The 18,535-nt window shown below is 40.6% G+C and overlaps 1 protein-coding gene across 8 annotated transcripts in view; it reads left to right on the top strand.

Annotated features, from left to right (window-relative positions):
• MTUS1 (microtubule associated scaffold protein 1) overlaps positions 1-18,535 on the top strand; it is a 178,015-nt gene that overhangs the window by 82,684 nt on the left and 76,796 nt on the right. For all 8 annotated transcript variants that reach the window (XM_085002988.1, XM_085002986.1, XM_085002985.1 and 5 more), the window contains exons 4-5: positions 14,281-14,415; positions 18,359-18,397. In XM_085002988.1, coding sequence (XP_084859114.1) covers positions 14,281-14,415; positions 18,359-18,397 — 174 coding nt within the window. The remainder of the gene's footprint in view (positions 1-14,280; positions 14,416-18,358; positions 18,398-18,535) is intronic.

Genomic DNA, 18,535 nt, shown 5'->3' with positions numbered 1-18,535 from the left:
ATGTTTTTGTTGAAGGAGCTGCAGTTTGGTAAATTTATAGCCAAAAAATCTGTTTTCTCGCCAAGAGCAAGTAAAACCAGTGCTTATCTGAATATTTATTATTTGCTAATTATTATAAGGAATTTAAAGAAAAATATCTCCCTTTAATTAATAGACTGGGGTCTATTAACAATGGACAAATAATCTCGTGAAAATTGGATCAAATATTGAATGCTTCAATGTAGATGATGAGAGTAAACATTACCAAAATTTGTTCTTTACTCTTAGCCTTTAAAAAGATTTTTTAGATAGTGCTATTACTTTTACCATTATCCTTCTACATATATTTTTTGGCTTCATTGAGGTATAATTGGTAATTGTAAGATGATAAATTTAATTTACATATATACACGTTGTGAAAGGTTTCCACCATCTTGTTAATTAACACATCATCACCTCACATTTATCTTGTGTGTGTACGTGTGAGAGCCGGAGAGAGAGGAGAGAGAGAGAGAACATTTAAGTTCTACGCTCATAGCAAACTTCATGACAGGGATAACATTATATATCAGCTATAGTTACCATGTCTTATATTGTCCTCCAAGCTTATGCATCTGAGAGCTGACAGTTTGTATCCTTTTCCAACTTCTATTTGCCCCACCTTACTCTTTTTTTTTAATATTACTCAATGAATTTATTACATTTATAGTTGTACAATGATCATCACAACCCAATTTTATAAAATTTCTATCCCAAACCCCCAGCATCCCCCCAGCCCCCAAACTCTCTCCTTTGGAAACCATAAGTTTTTCAAAGTCTGTGAGTCAGTATCTGTTCTGCAGAGAAGTTCATTGTGTCCTTTTTTCAGATTCCACATGTAAGTGATAGCATTTGATGTTGGTGTCTCATTGTCTGATTGACTTCACTTAGCATGATAATTTCTAGGTCCATCCATGTTGCTAAAAATGCCATTAATTTCTTTCCTTTGAATGGCTGAGTAATATTCCATTGTGTATATGTACCACATTTTCTGGATCCACTCCTCTGTCCATGGACATTTAGGTTGTTTCCATGTCTTGGCTATTGTAAATAGTGCTGCAATGAACATTGGAGTACATGTGTCTTTGCGAGTCGTGGTTTTCTCTGGATAGATGCCCAGAGTGGGAGTGCTGGATCAAATGGTCATTCTATGTTTAGTTTTCTGAGGTATGTCCATATTGTTTTCCACAGTGGTTGCACCAATTTACATTCCCACCAACAGTGTAATAGGGTTCCTTTTTCTCTACACCTTCTCCAGCATTTATTATTCTCCCATCTTACTCTCGACCTCAAAATAAAAGTGCATTCATTCAGCAAACATTTATTAAGTCTCACTGCATGCTAAACACTTTGCTAGATCCTGAGGGATGGAACTAAAACAGGTTCCCTCCTCTTCTCAGGGACCTTAGAGCCTATTCTGGGAGGCACGTTGGAACCCATGCTGTGACAGAAGGAAGTATCTGTAGGTTTGAGTGCAAAGGAAGGTATAGTCCTTTGCACTCAGAGGGTGTGTCCTGGAAGGAGAGGTTTTACAAAGAGGTTGTGATTCTCAACTGTGCTTTTCCAGCTTTATATGTATTTAAATTACCTGGGGATCTCGTTAAAAGGGAGATTGTGATTCCATAGACCTGGGGTGGGGCTGCCAAGGAGTAGCAAGGATTTAAAAGAGAATCATCAACTAACTTGGTATTCACTGGGCGGAGGGAAGGAAGGCCATGCCTTCACAGGGATAGGCAGAGCAGAAGAATAGATTAAAACCCCCTGAACAATAAAGAGATGTGTGTGTATGCATGTGTGTGCAGAGAGGTGGGAGTGTGGTATAACATAAGGAGGAAGAGGTTGGTAGGTTGCCTTTTGTGCCTTTAAAATGAAACATTAATTAATAGGGTTAAAAATCATGTCATCCTGCAGATAATGGGGAATCAGATTTCAGACTAAAGAAATGATATGCCTAGTGAATTGGAATAACATCCTGGTAGCAGAGAACCAGGGTGATTGGAGCAGGGCTCACCCTGATGTAAAAGAGTAGTGCCAGGTTTAGGCTGCAGACAGAAGAAGTGGGGATGCCAGATCTAAGGGACTTTAGTTCTTTCTTTTCTATCAAGTGGAATAACTGGGGCACAGCAGTGAGCGTTACTTTTGGGAAAAACGACTTTGCTCCCCCGTGGTGCCATTAGTTAACACTTGACACCATCATTTTCAGCGGAAGTCTTTGTCAGCCCTCCATATTTCTCAATTACATAATCCTTGTAGCATGGGGAGACTTGGTGCGAGATTGTATGGGAATCTCACGGGAAAGATGATCCCAGTGTTTAGGGGCTGGGAAAAAGGAAAATCTAATTATGATTAGCATTGGTAGGTAGGAAGGAGGTTGTCTAATTGTCCAAGTTGAAATGTTCAACAAGGGATGGAAAATGTGAGTAGCATTGACTGGGATTTTGGAGGGTAGAGCTGCAGATGAGAATTGGGGATTCATCCATGTAAGGCAATGGTTAGAATAAACAAAATAGACTCATCCAGAGAGATGGATATGAAGAAAGTTGGAGCAAAGCCGTGAATTTGGGAAATGTCCACGTTCAGGTAGCAAGTGTGACCAACGGGGTGGTGGGAATTCAGATGCCAGAGAATGGGAAGTGTATTTACGTATTTTGCCAAGTGGAAACACTCTTGTTGCAAGCAAGAGTTAGGAGTTTGAGTGAAGACCATTGACATTTGGCAAATGAGTATAGGTGAAACAGTAAGAAAGAAAGCTAGCAATATAGCACCACCTGCTGGTAGGCATGGGGCATTTTATTTTATTGTCTTTTTATCCTTTTTGGGCCGCACCCACCACATATGGAGGTTCCCAGGCTAGGGGTTAAATCGGAGCTGTAGCTGCCAGCCTACACCACAGCTCATGGCAACGCCGGATCCTTAACCCACTGAGCAAGGCCAGGGATCGAACCCACAACCTCATGGTTCCTAGATGGATTTGTTTCCACTGCACCATGACGGGAACTCCATTGGGCATTTTAAAATAAAATTTTTCTCACCAACTTGTCTTTTTCTTCTTTCCTATTGTGGTAGTTTTTAATTTTTAACCTGTTTTCTATGGTAGACTAGTGTGGGAACATAATTTTCTTGCTTTTTAATCAACAGTATGGGGGGGTCACATATTAGTTTATTATTTGATTTCTATTTTGCCAAAAACTTCTTTCTCAAATGGCTCTTCTGGTCTCCGTCACAGAAGACATGAGTTATTTACTTCAGGTTGCAGGATTATAGGAACCCTTCTTATGGGATTGTGAATATTCATTTTTTAAATTTTTTATTTTTTGGCTGTACTTGAGGCATATGAAAGTTCCCTGGCCAGGGTTCGAACCTGAGCTGTTGCAGTCAGATCCTTAACCCGCTGCACACAGTAGGAACTTCAAATGAGAGTTGTAAATTCAGGTTCTGTTTTTTTCTCTTTTTTTGCCACACACACAGCACGTGGAAGTTCCAAGGCCAAGGATTGAACATGCACCATAGCAGCTACCCGAGCCACAGGAGCGAAAATGCCAGAGCCTTAAACTTACTAGGCCATCAGAGAACACCCCAATTTATGGTTTAAATTGCTTGTTAGTACAGGAGTTCAAGTTTACAAGTTTAAAGCTTTTAGAGTGAAAATAGCAGTGGAAAGATCATCATCATCATCATTATTATTATCATTATTATTATTGATCTTTTTAGGGCCGCACCTGTGGCATATGGCAGTTCCCAAGTTGGGCCTCGAATTGGAGCTACACCTGCTGGCTTACACCAAACCCGAGCCTCGTCTGTGACCTACATCACAGCTCATGGCAACACCAGATCCCTAACCCTCTGAGCAAGACCAGGCATGGAACCCATGTCCTCAGGGTTATTGCTGAGCCATGACAGGACCTCTGCAACTTTTTTTTTACCCCTCCCCCTGCCCTCCCCCTTCCCCAAGGAAAACCTGCATTTTTGAAAAGTACACAGCCTTCTTGGGTGAACTTGCCCGGACAACTTCCTAAATCCAAAGCATCCTGAAGAGTTCATTGCCCCAGAAGACAGGAAGCACCTCTTCTGCTGCCAGTATCCACAGTGACCTGAGCACTTCATAGCAATAATTGTTAAGTCAGTCTTATGACACACTTTGGGGGTTGTTGAAACTATAGTTATAAGACAACTTTATTGCACTGCAAATTATCAGAATTCTTTTTTTTTTTTTTAGGGCCACACCCACAGAATATGGAGGTTTCTAGGCTAGGGGTCAAATCAGAGCTACAGCTGCTGGCCTACACCACAGCCACAGCAACATGGGATCCGAGCCTCGTCCGTGCCCTACGCCATAGCTCACGGCAATGCCAGATCCTGTTAACCCACTGAGCAAGGCCAGGGATCGAACCTGCAACCTCATGGTTCCTAGTTGGATTCATTTCCACTACGCCACAAAGGGGACTCCTATCAGAATTCTTGACTTTGTGATTTAGGCAAAAATATAAATCCTGCTTCTCCCTCGGAATTTCTCTATAAATTTGGCATGAAAAATTCATTCAGTGGCATTCTCTTTTGATGAACGTGCTGTGAGACACTGAAATATTTTTTTTTATTTTTATTTTTTTGTCTTTTTAGGGCTGCACCTGCAGCATATGGAGGTTCCCAGGCTAGACGTCTGATCAGAGCTGTAGCCACCGGCCTATGCCACAGCCACAGCAACAGCAACTTGGGATCCGAGCCGTGTCTGCAACGTATACCACAGCTCACGGCAACACCGGATCCTTAACTCACTGATCGAGGCCAGGGAAGGAACCTGCAACCTCATGGTTCCTAGTCGGATTTGTTTCCACTGCGCCACGACAGAACTCCCCGACACTGAAATATTTATGTGTTGAAGGCAACTGGTATTTTTTTCTTCAAGGATTCTAAACTGTACCATTTGCAGTGATGGTGGTTTTGGGCTTATTTAAGGAAAGAAAGCAATCTAGGGGCTTTTGGAACACAACTGGAAGTTTTTTTAAAAGATAACTTCAGTTTCATTTTACTTTGTAAAAGGCTATATTTTGTAGATATTTTTTTTTCTAGTCATATACTTTCATGCTAGATTCAGTGTAACAAGAACAGTATATTACAACTTCAAGCCTAGCTTTAAGTAACGCAAGCTGAAAATATTTTTAAAGCTTCCAGTTCATGTGAATTCTGTTTTCTGTGTATGAAATGGGTGAATTGAGTCTTTCCTTTCTTTCAAAAGATGTATTAGGTCTTAGTATTGATTCGTTCATTTCCTTTTTAATTGCTTTTTACAAAATAATTCAATGGATTGACTAATTTAACCTAATTTTGGAGTTTCTGCTGTGTCCAGGCACCACTGTAGATGCTGTGAGGGATATGGGATATAAAAGATAGTTGAGGAGAAAGAAAACATTTATGTGGATAAGTAGGATAGCCGATAAAGCGAGCTATGAGGGAGTGGCGGGGGGGAGGGGCGTTCTCTCTGCTTTGGGGGGGTGTCAATTTCTTCTTTCTGGTGAGGGACAGAGGCAAAGTGGAGCATGGTTACTGAACCTTCTGGGTGTCTGGGTGTGGAGCACTTTAGTTTCTCTCAAATAACTTCTGTTATCCTGATTTTATATGCGTGGTAATTGCGGCTCAGAGAGATTGTCCCTGATCCAAAGGGCACTCAGCCAGAATGTGACACAATTTAGACTGTGTTGGTGGAGGGCAGGGCACTGAATTCATGACTGAATTAATGACCACGTCCCCCAGAGGGCTCTTGGCAGCAGTGGGCTGGTCTCCTACGAGAGTAGTAAGTAGCTGTGTACCGGACCTCCCGGAGCCCTGAAACATGCCACTTGAAATTAAATGGGACTATTCTCTGCATATCGTTTAAATTTGGAAGTTGTGGCGTAAGATCAGACGGGTTTGCGATGCATCTGAAAAGGTCATTCACACAGTCATTATCTTAAGGTCATTTCACTTGCAGCTTTTGCTGTTTGTAATGGGAAATGCCAAAAAGAAACTGCCACAACAGAGGCACACAGGTGCCCTTGGAGGGCTGTAGGGGTGTGTAGGGAATTGGGGACCCGGGCAGGAGGCGTCCCCGCTACGGCCATGTTGCCCAGCCCCGTTCCTGTGTCTGACACTCTGACACTGTGAGGAGGGTGTCGGAAGCTTTTGTCCTCTCCTTTTTGTCTTTTAACAAAGGGGCTTCCCGTAAACCCACAGAGCCTGGCCAGTGGCTCTGTGTCCCTGTAGCAGATTAAGCATTCAAATCAATGAGTCTCTTTCTTAGTCTGATTTGCCAGCTAGTTTAAGCTCTAATGTGCAGTGCCTTGGAGCTTAGAGATTTTTTTTTTCCCTCCCCTCGAATTCACTGAGAGATGCATGAGGCACAGGAGAGTGAACATGGCTGCAGCTTTCCTTGCTTAAGCTTGCTTTGATCCTTTTAAATGACTATACCAGGAGGATTTCGCAGTTGTACAGAAACGGATACTTCTTCAAAAATATTTATCAATTCTACACTCACCCCACCGGCTGGCTCAGAGAGGCACTATGATGCCACCCTATTGACACTGCTGGTTCTGGGATCCTACAGCCTTTGTATAGTTCCTTTGTTAGCCACGTTTACTGGGAAAAGAAGTAGGTCGATGATTTCTGGTTTGATTCTTTCTTTTTTAGCATGCTTAAATTTTATTCAATAAATTGATGTAGCACCTCTTGATTGCTATTTTCCTAGCTTGTAATTTGTTCATTGTAGCATTTCTCAGACATATTTATATTTAAGTTGTGAATGATTCTATATGGAACCAATTTTATTGTGTGTTTTATATGTTTTGGGACTCGGACTAAATATAATTCAGCACTATTGTTGGTGTTCTTGGCACACGAAATTACCTTATAAAGGACTGGTTAATGGTCTCATTTCTGATTAAATTTCTGGTAGTTTTTGTGTCGACCTAATCATTGTGTGAGCATAGAAAAATACTTTCCCAGAATTAAGATGAAAACATCACATTTTAAATAATCTTACTCATAGTATGTCTAAAAATATTTAAAATGTAGACTTTTTAAAGATTACCTTAAAACGTGAAAAAATCATTTTGAGCTGAATTTTCCAATTTCCGGTAATAGTGGATCGTGTTAGGAAGCACCTTAATCTTTTGATCGGTGTTGTAGATTCATATTGGGGTAAGCATTTGAACCCTTTTAAAGAATGTTTTCTTGTTTCGTCTATTCATTTTCTTTGTGATGTGGTGCCGTTAGTGGAATCATTGAGGAACTTCTGAGATTGCATAGTGCTGTTGTAAAATTAGCATCTGGTTCTCAGTCCGTACTTAGGGATGCTATAGAAATATCATTACCAAGTTGTAAATTGACTAAATCAGGATACCGAAGGCAATACAATTTTCTTACTTGGGGGTTTCAGCAGGTTCTTTGTGTGTGTTCTTTTAAGTCTGGAAAAATTTAAAGTAACAGTATTGATTTTTTCTTTTCTTTCTTTCTTTTTTTTTTTTTTAGATATTAGCACAGAACATTGCACAGTAGTTTCTATTTCACATGTACTCATTTTTAGAGGTTAAGTGGTCTAAGCTCTTCCAGACTCAGGTAGCTAAAGTCCAGTCTTTAAGATCATTTGATAAAAATAAGTTATACATTGTAGTTTTTGAAAAGAATTGAAGGTTTGAGGACCTTTGTGTGGGTGTAGAAGGAGGTCTCAGGAGAGCTTGTAATTTTGCCATATTAGCAAATGTGAAGTCCAAGGGCTTCCTTCTCCTAGCAGTTTGGCCACAAAAACACGTTAAGCCTGTTTATTTTTGAGAAGCAAATGGTAAGGTGGAGGTAAGGGCACACACCAAAGCTCTGTGCACAAAACCAGAGAACAGGTAGAGGTTATTAATTGAAGAAATGGAGCATTTTCTCCCTTGCTCCATGGCCAGCCTTGCACACGCACAGTGCGAGATGTAGAGAAGGGCGTCCACCTTGGACTCATCCTAGCTTTATTACCAACTCATTGAAGTTGGACATACTCTCCTGGCCTCAATATCCTCACCTGATGAATGGGAAGGGAGGCCTAGATTATCTTCAGAATCCTGGCAGCAGCAAATCTTTGCAACCACATTTATTTTCTTCACGGCAATGAGGTGGTGACTCATGGTTTGGAAGGCGGTATTTGGAGTGTTGAAGTGAGCGGGGTGAGTGAGAGAAGGATTAGTCGTATTGAGCCTCAGTCTCTTCCTCATCATAGGATGGCCACCGGGGACAGTGTGGCTGGCCCCCACCGGTCAGCTGGCGAGGATCACCTGGGACACAGTGTTGAGAGGTTTTCCAGCTGCTTCCAGGTTCAGAGCAAAAGTGTGTGCTTGACAAGTGACGCCTGTGGGAGGCAAGGAAGGGATGAAAGGGCCCTGTATTGCACACAGAACGTGCTTCATACTTAGGCACATCTGAGTGGACTGTTGCATACGGACATGCTATTATCCAGACTGGTATTCATTTTGTTCTCATTCTTGGAATGTTTTTCTAGGGTATGTATGAGATGTTCTTGTTATTGCAAAGTTGGGTCATTCTGCTTTGGGAATTTGAAAGCTTAGACTTAAGTAGTGATTTGACTTCAAGCCAGGTGGGCAGATGATCTGGCACAGTGGGAACCGTTCAGTCGATTCACCACAAGTTCAAGAAATCAGCAGAATGTTGGTGCTCTGTGTGTATAGACATCTTTTAGCAAAGAGAACAAAAACTAAAGTTCCTAGATGCTAGAGTGTAGTGTGAAGTGTTCGTTTGAAAATGAAAATCTGAAACAATGTCTGTTTCATTGTCTTTGTTTTAGACAAAGGCTTTTAGACTTTGTCTAACAGAAGGATCTTGGTTCTTCTTGGCGTGCTCTGAGCATGTCTCTTCATTTTCTCTTTAGGCTCAGTCATCTCTCTTTCTGTCATTTCACTTGACCCACATTTTGACCATGGGGGAAATGAAAATGAAAAATAAGGATTCCAGAACATCCATTACTCTGGCATAATTAAGGCAGTGAGGACCAAGGATGACAATAGCATAGGGGCAATTTTGAAACAGTGTATTAGAAACTGGCGACCACCAGCGAGATTCCACACATTTGACTCTGCAAACCAATTGCCACTGAGTGGTCGTGCCCTGGGTTGAGGAGAAGAACTCTGAGCATGGCTTGGCCTCAGTGGGACCGAGGACCATAACCGCTTAGTGGGGGCACCGTGTGTATTGTTTCCATACCTGATGTTCAACCCGTTCCTACCTAGTGAATCGAAGTGATTCAGCACAGCCAGGCCGGGGCCCAGTCAGGACCAGAACTCAGGTGCTGCAGTTTCCGTGCCATTCCTTGAAACTAACATGCTTTTCTTATTGTGTGGATGCTTGTGTCACTGAGGAGTTTATCATTTGGATGTCATGACTCAAGACAAGAGAAAATTGAGGTTTCACCAGGATGCCCGAGCAGCTGCCATGTTAGGAACTGAAACAGAGGGCAGAAGTACTTTGAGGGCATCGTGCCTTGTGGTAAAGGTCATCCTTCAATTCGGGGTTTACTGGAAAGTAACAGGCCACCTTAGAGACTTGAAAGATGTGTAAGTGTGCTGCTCAGCACGTTTGTCTCCACCGTTAGTGAAGTGGAGAAGAAGGAAGGTGGGAAGAGTGTATAGCAGATGACCAGAGAAAGCGTGTGTGTTCATGTGAGTGTGTGCATATATGTGTATGTATGTGGGTACGTAAATAAGTGTCACAGACACTTTTTTAAACTAAAGTACAGACTTTTTCAGATTTCTTAAGAGTTTTTTCTTAGTTTATTGAGATAAAATTCACATACCTTTTAAAATGTACAAATCAGTGGGTTTTAGTGTATTCAGAGGATTGTACAAACATCACCAACTATCTAATTCTAGAATATTTTCACTCTCCCAGACAGAAACCATGTACCCATTGGCAGCCACCTCTCAATGCCTCATCCGCATCCCAGAGCAACCACTAACCTACTTTCTGTCTCTAAATATTTGCCTGTTCTGCACATTTCATATAAATAGAATCATGCAATACGTGGTCTCTAGATGTCACATATACTCGTGTGTCTGTGTGTTAGTACTCTGGGTCAAACTCATTTGATTGTTAAACTAGGGGTTCTGACCCTTGCGTTTTACAAATCAGTGCTAGATCTGGTCTAGCAAGCCTGAAGAGTGGCAGTGAGACAGTTGGTTTCCAGGACCACACCTCCTGTTGTGCATGTGACAGGGAGCCAAATGGCAGGAGTATTGTGCCTTGTGGGAAGTGTGTCTTTTTCTTTATTAAGGAATCCTTTTACTGAGTTCTTTGGAAACTAAAGTCTTTCAAAGCTGAGAAATGAAAAATGTGAATTTAGGATCATATGAACTTATCCTAGGTCTGTAAATGAAACAGTTCATTTTCTCAGAATCTGAATAGGTGACTGACTTGCTGCTGAATGTAATTTTTTACATGTGTCGAAAAAAGTGAGACGCAGATCCGGATGGTTGTAGTACAAGGTTAAGACTAATAACATCATTGACTTCCTTTTTTGGATTTTGTCAAAATGTTGATTGAAACTCAGTGTCCATTTTATATGGGAATCTAAAAAAACATGCTTTATGGAATTTCGGTTCCATTTCTTGAAGACTATGAAGTTGTCCCCCAACTGTCCTTGAAAAAGTTGAATTTTATGGTAGTAGTCTCTTCAGAATGTATTATTTATATTATTTTGCTCTCAGCTTTAGGAAAACCGAGTCTCCAGGTTCTGGGAAGGAGGGAATTGGGAAGGATAGGAAATTGACAGAAACTAGTCAGTAGGAGGGAAAGCTCTGTATGGATTCGGGAGTGTTCTCTGGGCACAGGAAGAGCAAACAGATGGCTCCTTGTGGGAGGGCCTGATATAGATGGGAGAGTGACAGCACATCTTTCAAGGTTTAAATGTGACATCTGTAAGTGCTGTTGTAGGAGTTGGGATACTGCAGCCTAGTATTGTCTACAAATTTGTAAATCTTTGTAAATATCTCACCCCTTCCTAGAAATGAGAGATGAGGAAAGGCATCAAGTTTGGTAATAAAGGGAGTTCTCATTGTGGCTCAGTGGGTTAAGAACCCTACTAGTATCCATGAGAATGTGGGTTCAATCCCTGGCCTTGTTCAATGGGTTAAGGATCTGACTTTTCTGTGAGCAGTGGTGTAGGTCACAGATGAGGCTTGGATCTGGTGTTGCCGTGGCTGTGATGTAGGCTAGCAGCTGCAGCTCTGATTCCGCCCCTAGCTTGGGAATTTCCAAATGCCCTTCAAAAAAAAAAAAAAAGTTGGTAGTAAATAAATTTGTGGTTATAAGTGTTGAGTATTACACTAGAAGAGGGTGATTAGAATTTGGTGTTTACTGCTATCGAGAAACAGATAATGAAAAATCCATTCTGGTGGGTGGAGGGAAATTAAGCCTGGAAGCCAGATAGTAATTGAACAAACCTCCAGATTTCCCTCTGGCCCAGTACGTGTATGTGACATACACATGACAGTGGTTTGTATGGTTAGCAAGGGAGATGGATAAAAAGGTTAACTTTTACAGACATTGAGAACCATAACACTTTCAAAGTATTTTAGTGTGAGTTTTGTTCTTCCCCCTAATGTAGAGGGAAAAGGACCACATGCTGTGTTTATACTCCTGAGTGCCATATATAACATGATCATCTCACAGGAAGAGCCAGGCCCTGCTGTTAAACTTCCTTGTAGCGGCTAAGCTTCTAGACAGTGTACTTTTCCCAAGATGATTCAATTAAGGAGGACTAAAAGGAAAAGTGTATGAATTTAGAATGATAAGGAAATATTGATTATTTTCTCCCCTTTAATTGTCATTGCTGCTGTTCTCCCCAGCTTCCCTCTTTTACTACTTAATAAAATTTGAAACAACTTTCTATGTTTTTCATCTTTATATACTAGTGCTATTTTTTTCAAACCTTTGTTTTCAGGTTTTTGACACAGATTTCCCCCACCCCACCCCCCGAGGCATGTGGAGTTCCTGGGCCAGGGATGGGATCTAAGCCACAGCTGCCAGATCTTTAACCCACTGTGCCAGGCTGGGGATCAAACCTGCGTCCCAGTGCTCCCTAGATACCGCCAATCCTGTTTAGCCACAGCAGGAAATCCTGACACAAGATTTTAAAGTGCAGATTCCCCCTACTGAAAAAAAATATAATGGTAATGTTGGTTATATTTCTAAAGTAGCCACAAAGCCCAATTAACCTTATATATATAGCCAAGGAACACTGTTTCATTGGACCTATTGGGAACAGGTGCACCACTAGCAAAAATATAATGTGAAAATTCACCCTCATTTTGAATTCAGAGTGTAGGAAACAAGCCCTGCTCTTGCTTTTCCCTCTGCCTTTCCCCTTGCCCCACACAAATCTTAAGGATACATAGAAGATTTTTTTTTTTTCAATTCAGTGAGAAGTCATAATTGTGAAGAGGAAATTCACAGTTCAGGAAGAACCTATATAAACATATGGTCTATGTAGCTGTCTTTTTTTTTTTTTTGGCTTTTAAGGCTGCATCCGCAGCATATGGAGGTTCCCAGGCTAGGGGCTGAATAAGAGCTGCAGCTGCTGGCTACCTCACAGCCAGAGCAACGCCAGCTATGAGCCACACCCGCGACCTATACCACAGCTAACTGCAGCATCAGAGCCCTAACCCACTGAGTCAGGCCAGGGATTGAACCCACATCCTCATGGATCCCAGTCAGATTTGTTTCCGCCACACCACAATGGGAACTCCTACATAGTTGTCTTATGCAACTGAAAGATACTTAGTTTTTTTTTCTTTTTGCTATTTCTTTGGGCCACTCCTGCGGCATATGGAGGTTCCCAGGCTAGGGGTCCAGTCGGAGCTGTAGCCACTGGCCTACGCCAGAACCACAGCAACGCAGGATCCGAGCTGCATCTGCAACCTACACCACAGCTCACGGCAACGCCGGATTGTTAACCCACTGAGCAAGAGCAGGGACCGAACCCGCAACCTCATGGTTCCTAGTCGGATTCGTTAACCACTGCGCCACGACGGGAACTCCTACTTAGTTTTTTGATGCTAAGGACTTTAGTCATTTTTGGACAAAAGAAATGAGAGTAAGCAAGACATCTACTTGAGGCTTTGTCTAAATATTTCTTTGAGGTTTCAAAATTTCGTTCTGATGGAAACTCAACAAGTTACAAATTATAACTATTTTTAAAAGTTGTGTTATTTCAAAGTGTCGCTGTCCTTGGGTATGCTAAGGTAGTCTTAGCCCCAAGGAGGCGTTCCCATTGTGGCTCAGCGGTAATAGACCCAACTAGTATCCATGAGGACTTGGGTTTGATCAGTGGGTTAAGGATCTGGCGTTGCTGTGGTGTAGGTTGCAAATGCAGCTTGAGTCCCTTGTGGCTGTGGCTGTGGCCTGCAGCTGCAGCTCCGATTTGACCCCTAGCCCAGGAACATCCACATACACAGGTGTGGCCCTGAATTAAAAAAAAAAAAAAAAAAAGTCCCAAGGAAGAAAGAGAAGCAAAATCAGAGACTGCAGCAAAAGAGCAGATGCCCTCTCCAGGACCCACTGACATAGTTTACCTTCATTCTTCCCTCGTACTTTTGCTCTGATATTTTCCCAGGAACTAGTGTAGGTTTGCCTCTGTGAAAGCCCCCCTTAACCTAATTAACTGTTGTGGACTCAGAATTACACCCAAGCACAGTTGGCTAGCACCGGAATTTCTTCTAAAGCCCTTTCTTCAGCAAGTTTTTTAGTGCCTGGGAACATTTTTTCCTTTGCGTGAGTGGGAGAGGAAAGATTGACATGTAATATAGAAGATGGTTATTATTTAGGCGGAGTTTCCTTAAACGTTTTAGCTTTGGGACGTAGGCACCTTTGTTCAGGGCAGAGGTTAGAGTTTTGCCTTCTTGCTGTGATGGAACCAGACTTTCACTTGGCAGCTGCCAAGGGTTTGGTACATCATAGTCGTTCCAGGAACCCCTGAGAGGCCAAAATATCTCCCAGTTTTTATCTGGGATGAAAGCTGACCTGGACAAGAGGCATAAATCTGGGCTATGCCAGGATGTGTAGTCACTCTGGTTTCCCCAAGGACAGGGACTTCCTATCTCAGGCTCAGTATTCCTGACACAGGAATGACTGGTATCTGGTAGGTGCTTAGGAAGCACTTGTCGGTTCAAGGAGGAGAGAGAGTTCGTGGAAGAGTCATGCTGTGCTGATCTGTAAAATAACATGTGCTTTTCTGTCTTCTTCCAGCTGGTAATGCCACTGTCGTCAAGTTTGAGGAGAAACCTCCAAAACCAGCATTTCAAAACGGTACCTCAGGATCCTTGTATTTGAAGCCTTTAGTACCCCGAGCTCATGCACACTTACTAAAAACTCCTTCAAAAGGTATGGACCTTATTGTGGAGAGAAGAGGAAGACCAGGTTTTTTAAGTCCTTGGCTGGTCGAAAGTTATATTTTGACAATTAGGTTCATGGTACATTGAACATTTATTCACAAAAAAATCTGTTGAATAAAGACATGATACATTTTTACACCAAGGAGCTATTCTTATTCTGAGAGTCCGCAGATTCCATAGCTGAAACATGATACATATGAATCAGAGATAGAACAAAGGTATAAAGTGAAAATAATTAAAACTTTAGAGTGAGATTATGCAAAGGTGGTAATCTTGAGTAATGAGATAGAAATGCATAGTTGGTTGGCTTCACACTTTTGGTACAACTCTGCTTTTTTTTTTCTCCTGTTCTTTATCTGCTTCTCTGTATCACTCACTTTGTATTTACTATGGCTATAGAGGCTTACAACATATGTAGTATATACTTGATGGGATATTTTCATGCAGCTTTATCACTGTGAATCTGAAGTGCATTAGCAGTTGTTACTTAGTGAATTGAAAGATTGCTTAACTGCAAGAATAATTGTGAATGAGAAGCTTGACCTATAATATGTGACACATATTTATATTAGAGAGTTTGAAAAGCCCAGAAACAGAATCCTCCTTCATCCTGCCTACCATGAATAATTGTTGCCTTTCCTCTTTTTCTTTCCCTCTGAGTATATAATGGTTTTGTTTTTGTTTCAAGAAAACTCAGGGCGTAGTACGTACAGTCCTTTGTGTCTTTTTATTAAGTTAGTAGTGTATCATGAGTATGTCTTCATTTTAAACGGCTGTGAAACAGTCTCCTTTTTTTCTAATTCTCTGGTTTCTGGACAATTTCTGACTGACACGTGATACTGGATGAACGTCTTTTAAAAAAAATTTTTATTATAATTGATTTACAGTATTCTGTCAATTTCTGCTGTACAGCAAAGTGACCCAGTTATACATATATATACACATTCTTTTTCTCATATTACCTTCTATCCAAGTGATTGGATATAGTTTCCTGTGCTATACAGCAGGAACTTATTGCTTATCTATTGTAAATGTAATAGTTCACATCTACTAACCCCAAATGCCCAGTCCATCCCACTCCCTCCGCCTTTTTGCAACCACAAGACTGTTCTATATGTCCATGAGTTTGTTTCTATTCTGTAGATAGGTTCATTTGTGCCATATTTTAGATTCCACATGTAAGTATATCATATGGTTTTTACCTTTCTCTTTCTGACTTAGTTCACTTAGTGTGAGAATCTCTAGTTCATCCATGTTGCTGCAAATGATATTATTTTGTTCTTTTTTAATGGCTGAGTAGTATTCCATTGTGTATGTACTACAGCTTCTTAATCTACTCATCTGTTGATGGACATTTAGGTTGTTTCCATGTCTTGGCTATTGTGAATAGTGCTGCAATGGATATAGGGGTGCATGTATCTTTTTGTTGTGAGCCACAGAGGAAGTCCCTTTTTTTTTTTTTTTGCATGTATCTTTTTGAACAAAAGTTTTGTCCAGATAGATGCCCAGGACTGGGATTGCTGGGTCATATGGTAGTTCTATATTTAGTTTTCTGAAGTACCTCCATACTGTTTTCCATGGTGGTTGTTTCTATTTATTTATTTATTTACCAATATATATTCCCACCAACAGTGTAGGAGGGTTCCCTTTTCTCCACACCCTCTCCAGCATTTGTTATCTGTAGACTTACTAATGATGGCCAATCTGACTGGTGTGAGATAGTACCTCATTGTAGTTTTGATATGCATTTCTCTAATAATTAGTGATGTTGAGCATTTTTTCATTTGCCTGTTGTCCATCTGTATTTCGTATTTGGAGAAATGTCTATTCAGGTCTTCTGCCCATTTTTCAATTGGGTCGTTGTGTCTTTTTTGCTATTGAGTTGTATGAGTTATTTATATATTTTGGAGATTCAGCCCTTGTGGGTTGCATTTTTTGCAACCATTTTCTCCCATTCCATAGGTTGTCTTTTTTTTTTTTTTTTAATGGTTTTCTTTGCTATGCAAAAGCTTGTAAGTTTAATTAGGTCCCATAGGTTTATTTTTGTTTTTACTTCTATTGCCTTGGGAGACTGACCTAAAGACATTTGTACGGTTGATGTCAGAGAATGTTTTGCCTATGTTCCTTCTTGTTGGAGTTTTATGGTATCTTGTCTTATGTTTAAGTTTTTAAGCTATTTTGAGTTTATTTTTGTGCGTGGTGTGAGGGTGTATTCTAGTTTCACTGATTACATGCAGCTGTCCAGTTTTCCCAGCACCACTTACTGACTAGATCCTTTTTTTCCCATGACATGAATATCTTTAAATGTTGGCATTGTTCATTGCTTCACCTCCTAATTGTTATTATATTTACTAGATAACTTTCCATAAAGGAGTTAGTTTCTCAAAGCAGTGTATCTGCTGCTCCTTTTCTGTGTGTGTGAGTGTGTGTGTGTGAGAGAGAGAGAGACTGACAGACAGATAGACAAATGTATATAAAGGATCATGTGGTAACTTGAGGTTAGTTACCTAGTGAATGTCTTTCAACACTTTTTCCTTCCTACTGAATTCAACAGAAAATAGGCATAGATCCCAGCAAAAAAAGAGTCTTGTGTGTGCCAGCAGGTTCCCCTCTGTCCAGAGTCTTAAGTACATTTCTGAGGATCAAATACCCCTTGTTGGGTTGACATCAGTATATGAATCTGTGATTTTTTACTGATGCTTATAAAGCCCTACAATCTACACCAGGAACTGATTAGAACAGCATGATTCCACTGAGAACTGTATAGAATGAGGACACCAGTCTTCTCAAAATGCCTTGCCTTTTGAATTTGTAAGCTTTTATATCACAAAGGTTTTACTTGAGTGGGAATCAATGCTTTTCATTTATAACAGCCACATATTTTAAGAGATTATCATCTCTTTATGCCACGGGTAGAATATGGCAGCTATTCTAACAAGTAATCTGCAGGTGTTATGCCCCAGGAATGACTGTCATGTCCAGGAGATGTGCTCATAGTCTTTTTTCTCATGACTTAGCTTTGTGGCTTTGTACCTGTTACCATTTCTGGTTGTATTTGTCTTTCAGCTCTATTGATGTAAAATCATAACAGATTTGATTTAATATACATTTACATTGTGAAAGTATTCCCCTGGTTGTATTTTATATTGGATCAGTTTGGATGACAAGTGTTAGGAGTTTCTGTTATAGCTGAATAGCAGATCAACTAGTTTTAATGCTTGACAGTTATAGAAATCACACTCCAGTAGCTGTTTTGTAAAGTTTGGCCCTTTTTGTTCTGTCGTCATGATGTGTGTAATACATGAATAAATTCAGTACTGTTAAAATTTGAACTGAAAAAAAAAAACTTTAGTTTGTCCTAACGTATCTAATTTGTGACAGTGAATAATATCACCTTTAAACTACTTTTTTTTTTTTTTTGGCTGTTTAGGGCTGCATCCTTGGCACATGGATGTTCCCAGGCTAGGGGTTGAATCAGGGCTGCAGTTGCCAGCCTACGCCAGTCACACAGCAGCAGTGGATCTGAGCTGCATCTGCGACGTGCACCACAGCACAGGGCTGTTGAGTTGTATGAGTTATTTGTATATTTTGGAGATTCAGCCCTTGGAGATTCAGATCTTTAAGCAACCCAATGGGTGAGGCCAGGTATCGAACCCTCATCCTCATGGGTACTAGTTGGGTTCGTTACTGCTAAGCCATGACAAGAACTCCTTAACTACAAGTTTGATGTTGTTTGGAATATCATTTTATACTTAGAATATATTTAGTAAAGTTAATTAAATCTCAGTGGTATAACCCATCTGGAACCTAAATTTTAGCCCGTTAGTGGATTGCTTTGAGGGGGGAAGACCCTTATTTTTTAGATGGTTTATTTTTGGGTGACACTTCATATAAAATATATGTAGTTCACAGATATTTTTCTTATATTTTAGGTCCTTCAAGAAAAAGTCTATTTACAGCTTTTAATGGAGGTAAGTGACCACTTTAAATGTGGATGGAGAAAAATCTTTTTGTAAAGTTACTATTACAAGTATTTAAATTTATTCACAGTGATTTTTTATTAGTATACTTAATATAATTCAGGTTTGTGAGATAAACAAAACTGCTTA

Source organism: Sus scrofa, chromosome 17, assembly GCF_054392235.1.
Source record: "Sus scrofa isolate SSC_HxYL_T2T_F1_AM1 chromosome 17, Sscrofa_HxYL_maternal_Yorkshire_Landrace_v2.0, whole genome shotgun sequence".
In the NCBI taxonomy this organism is placed as follows: Eukaryota; Metazoa; Chordata; class Mammalia; order Artiodactyla; family Suidae; genus Sus; species Sus scrofa.
Note: the sequence above shows the minus strand (reverse complement) of the source record. Positions and strands in the feature narration are given on the sequence as shown.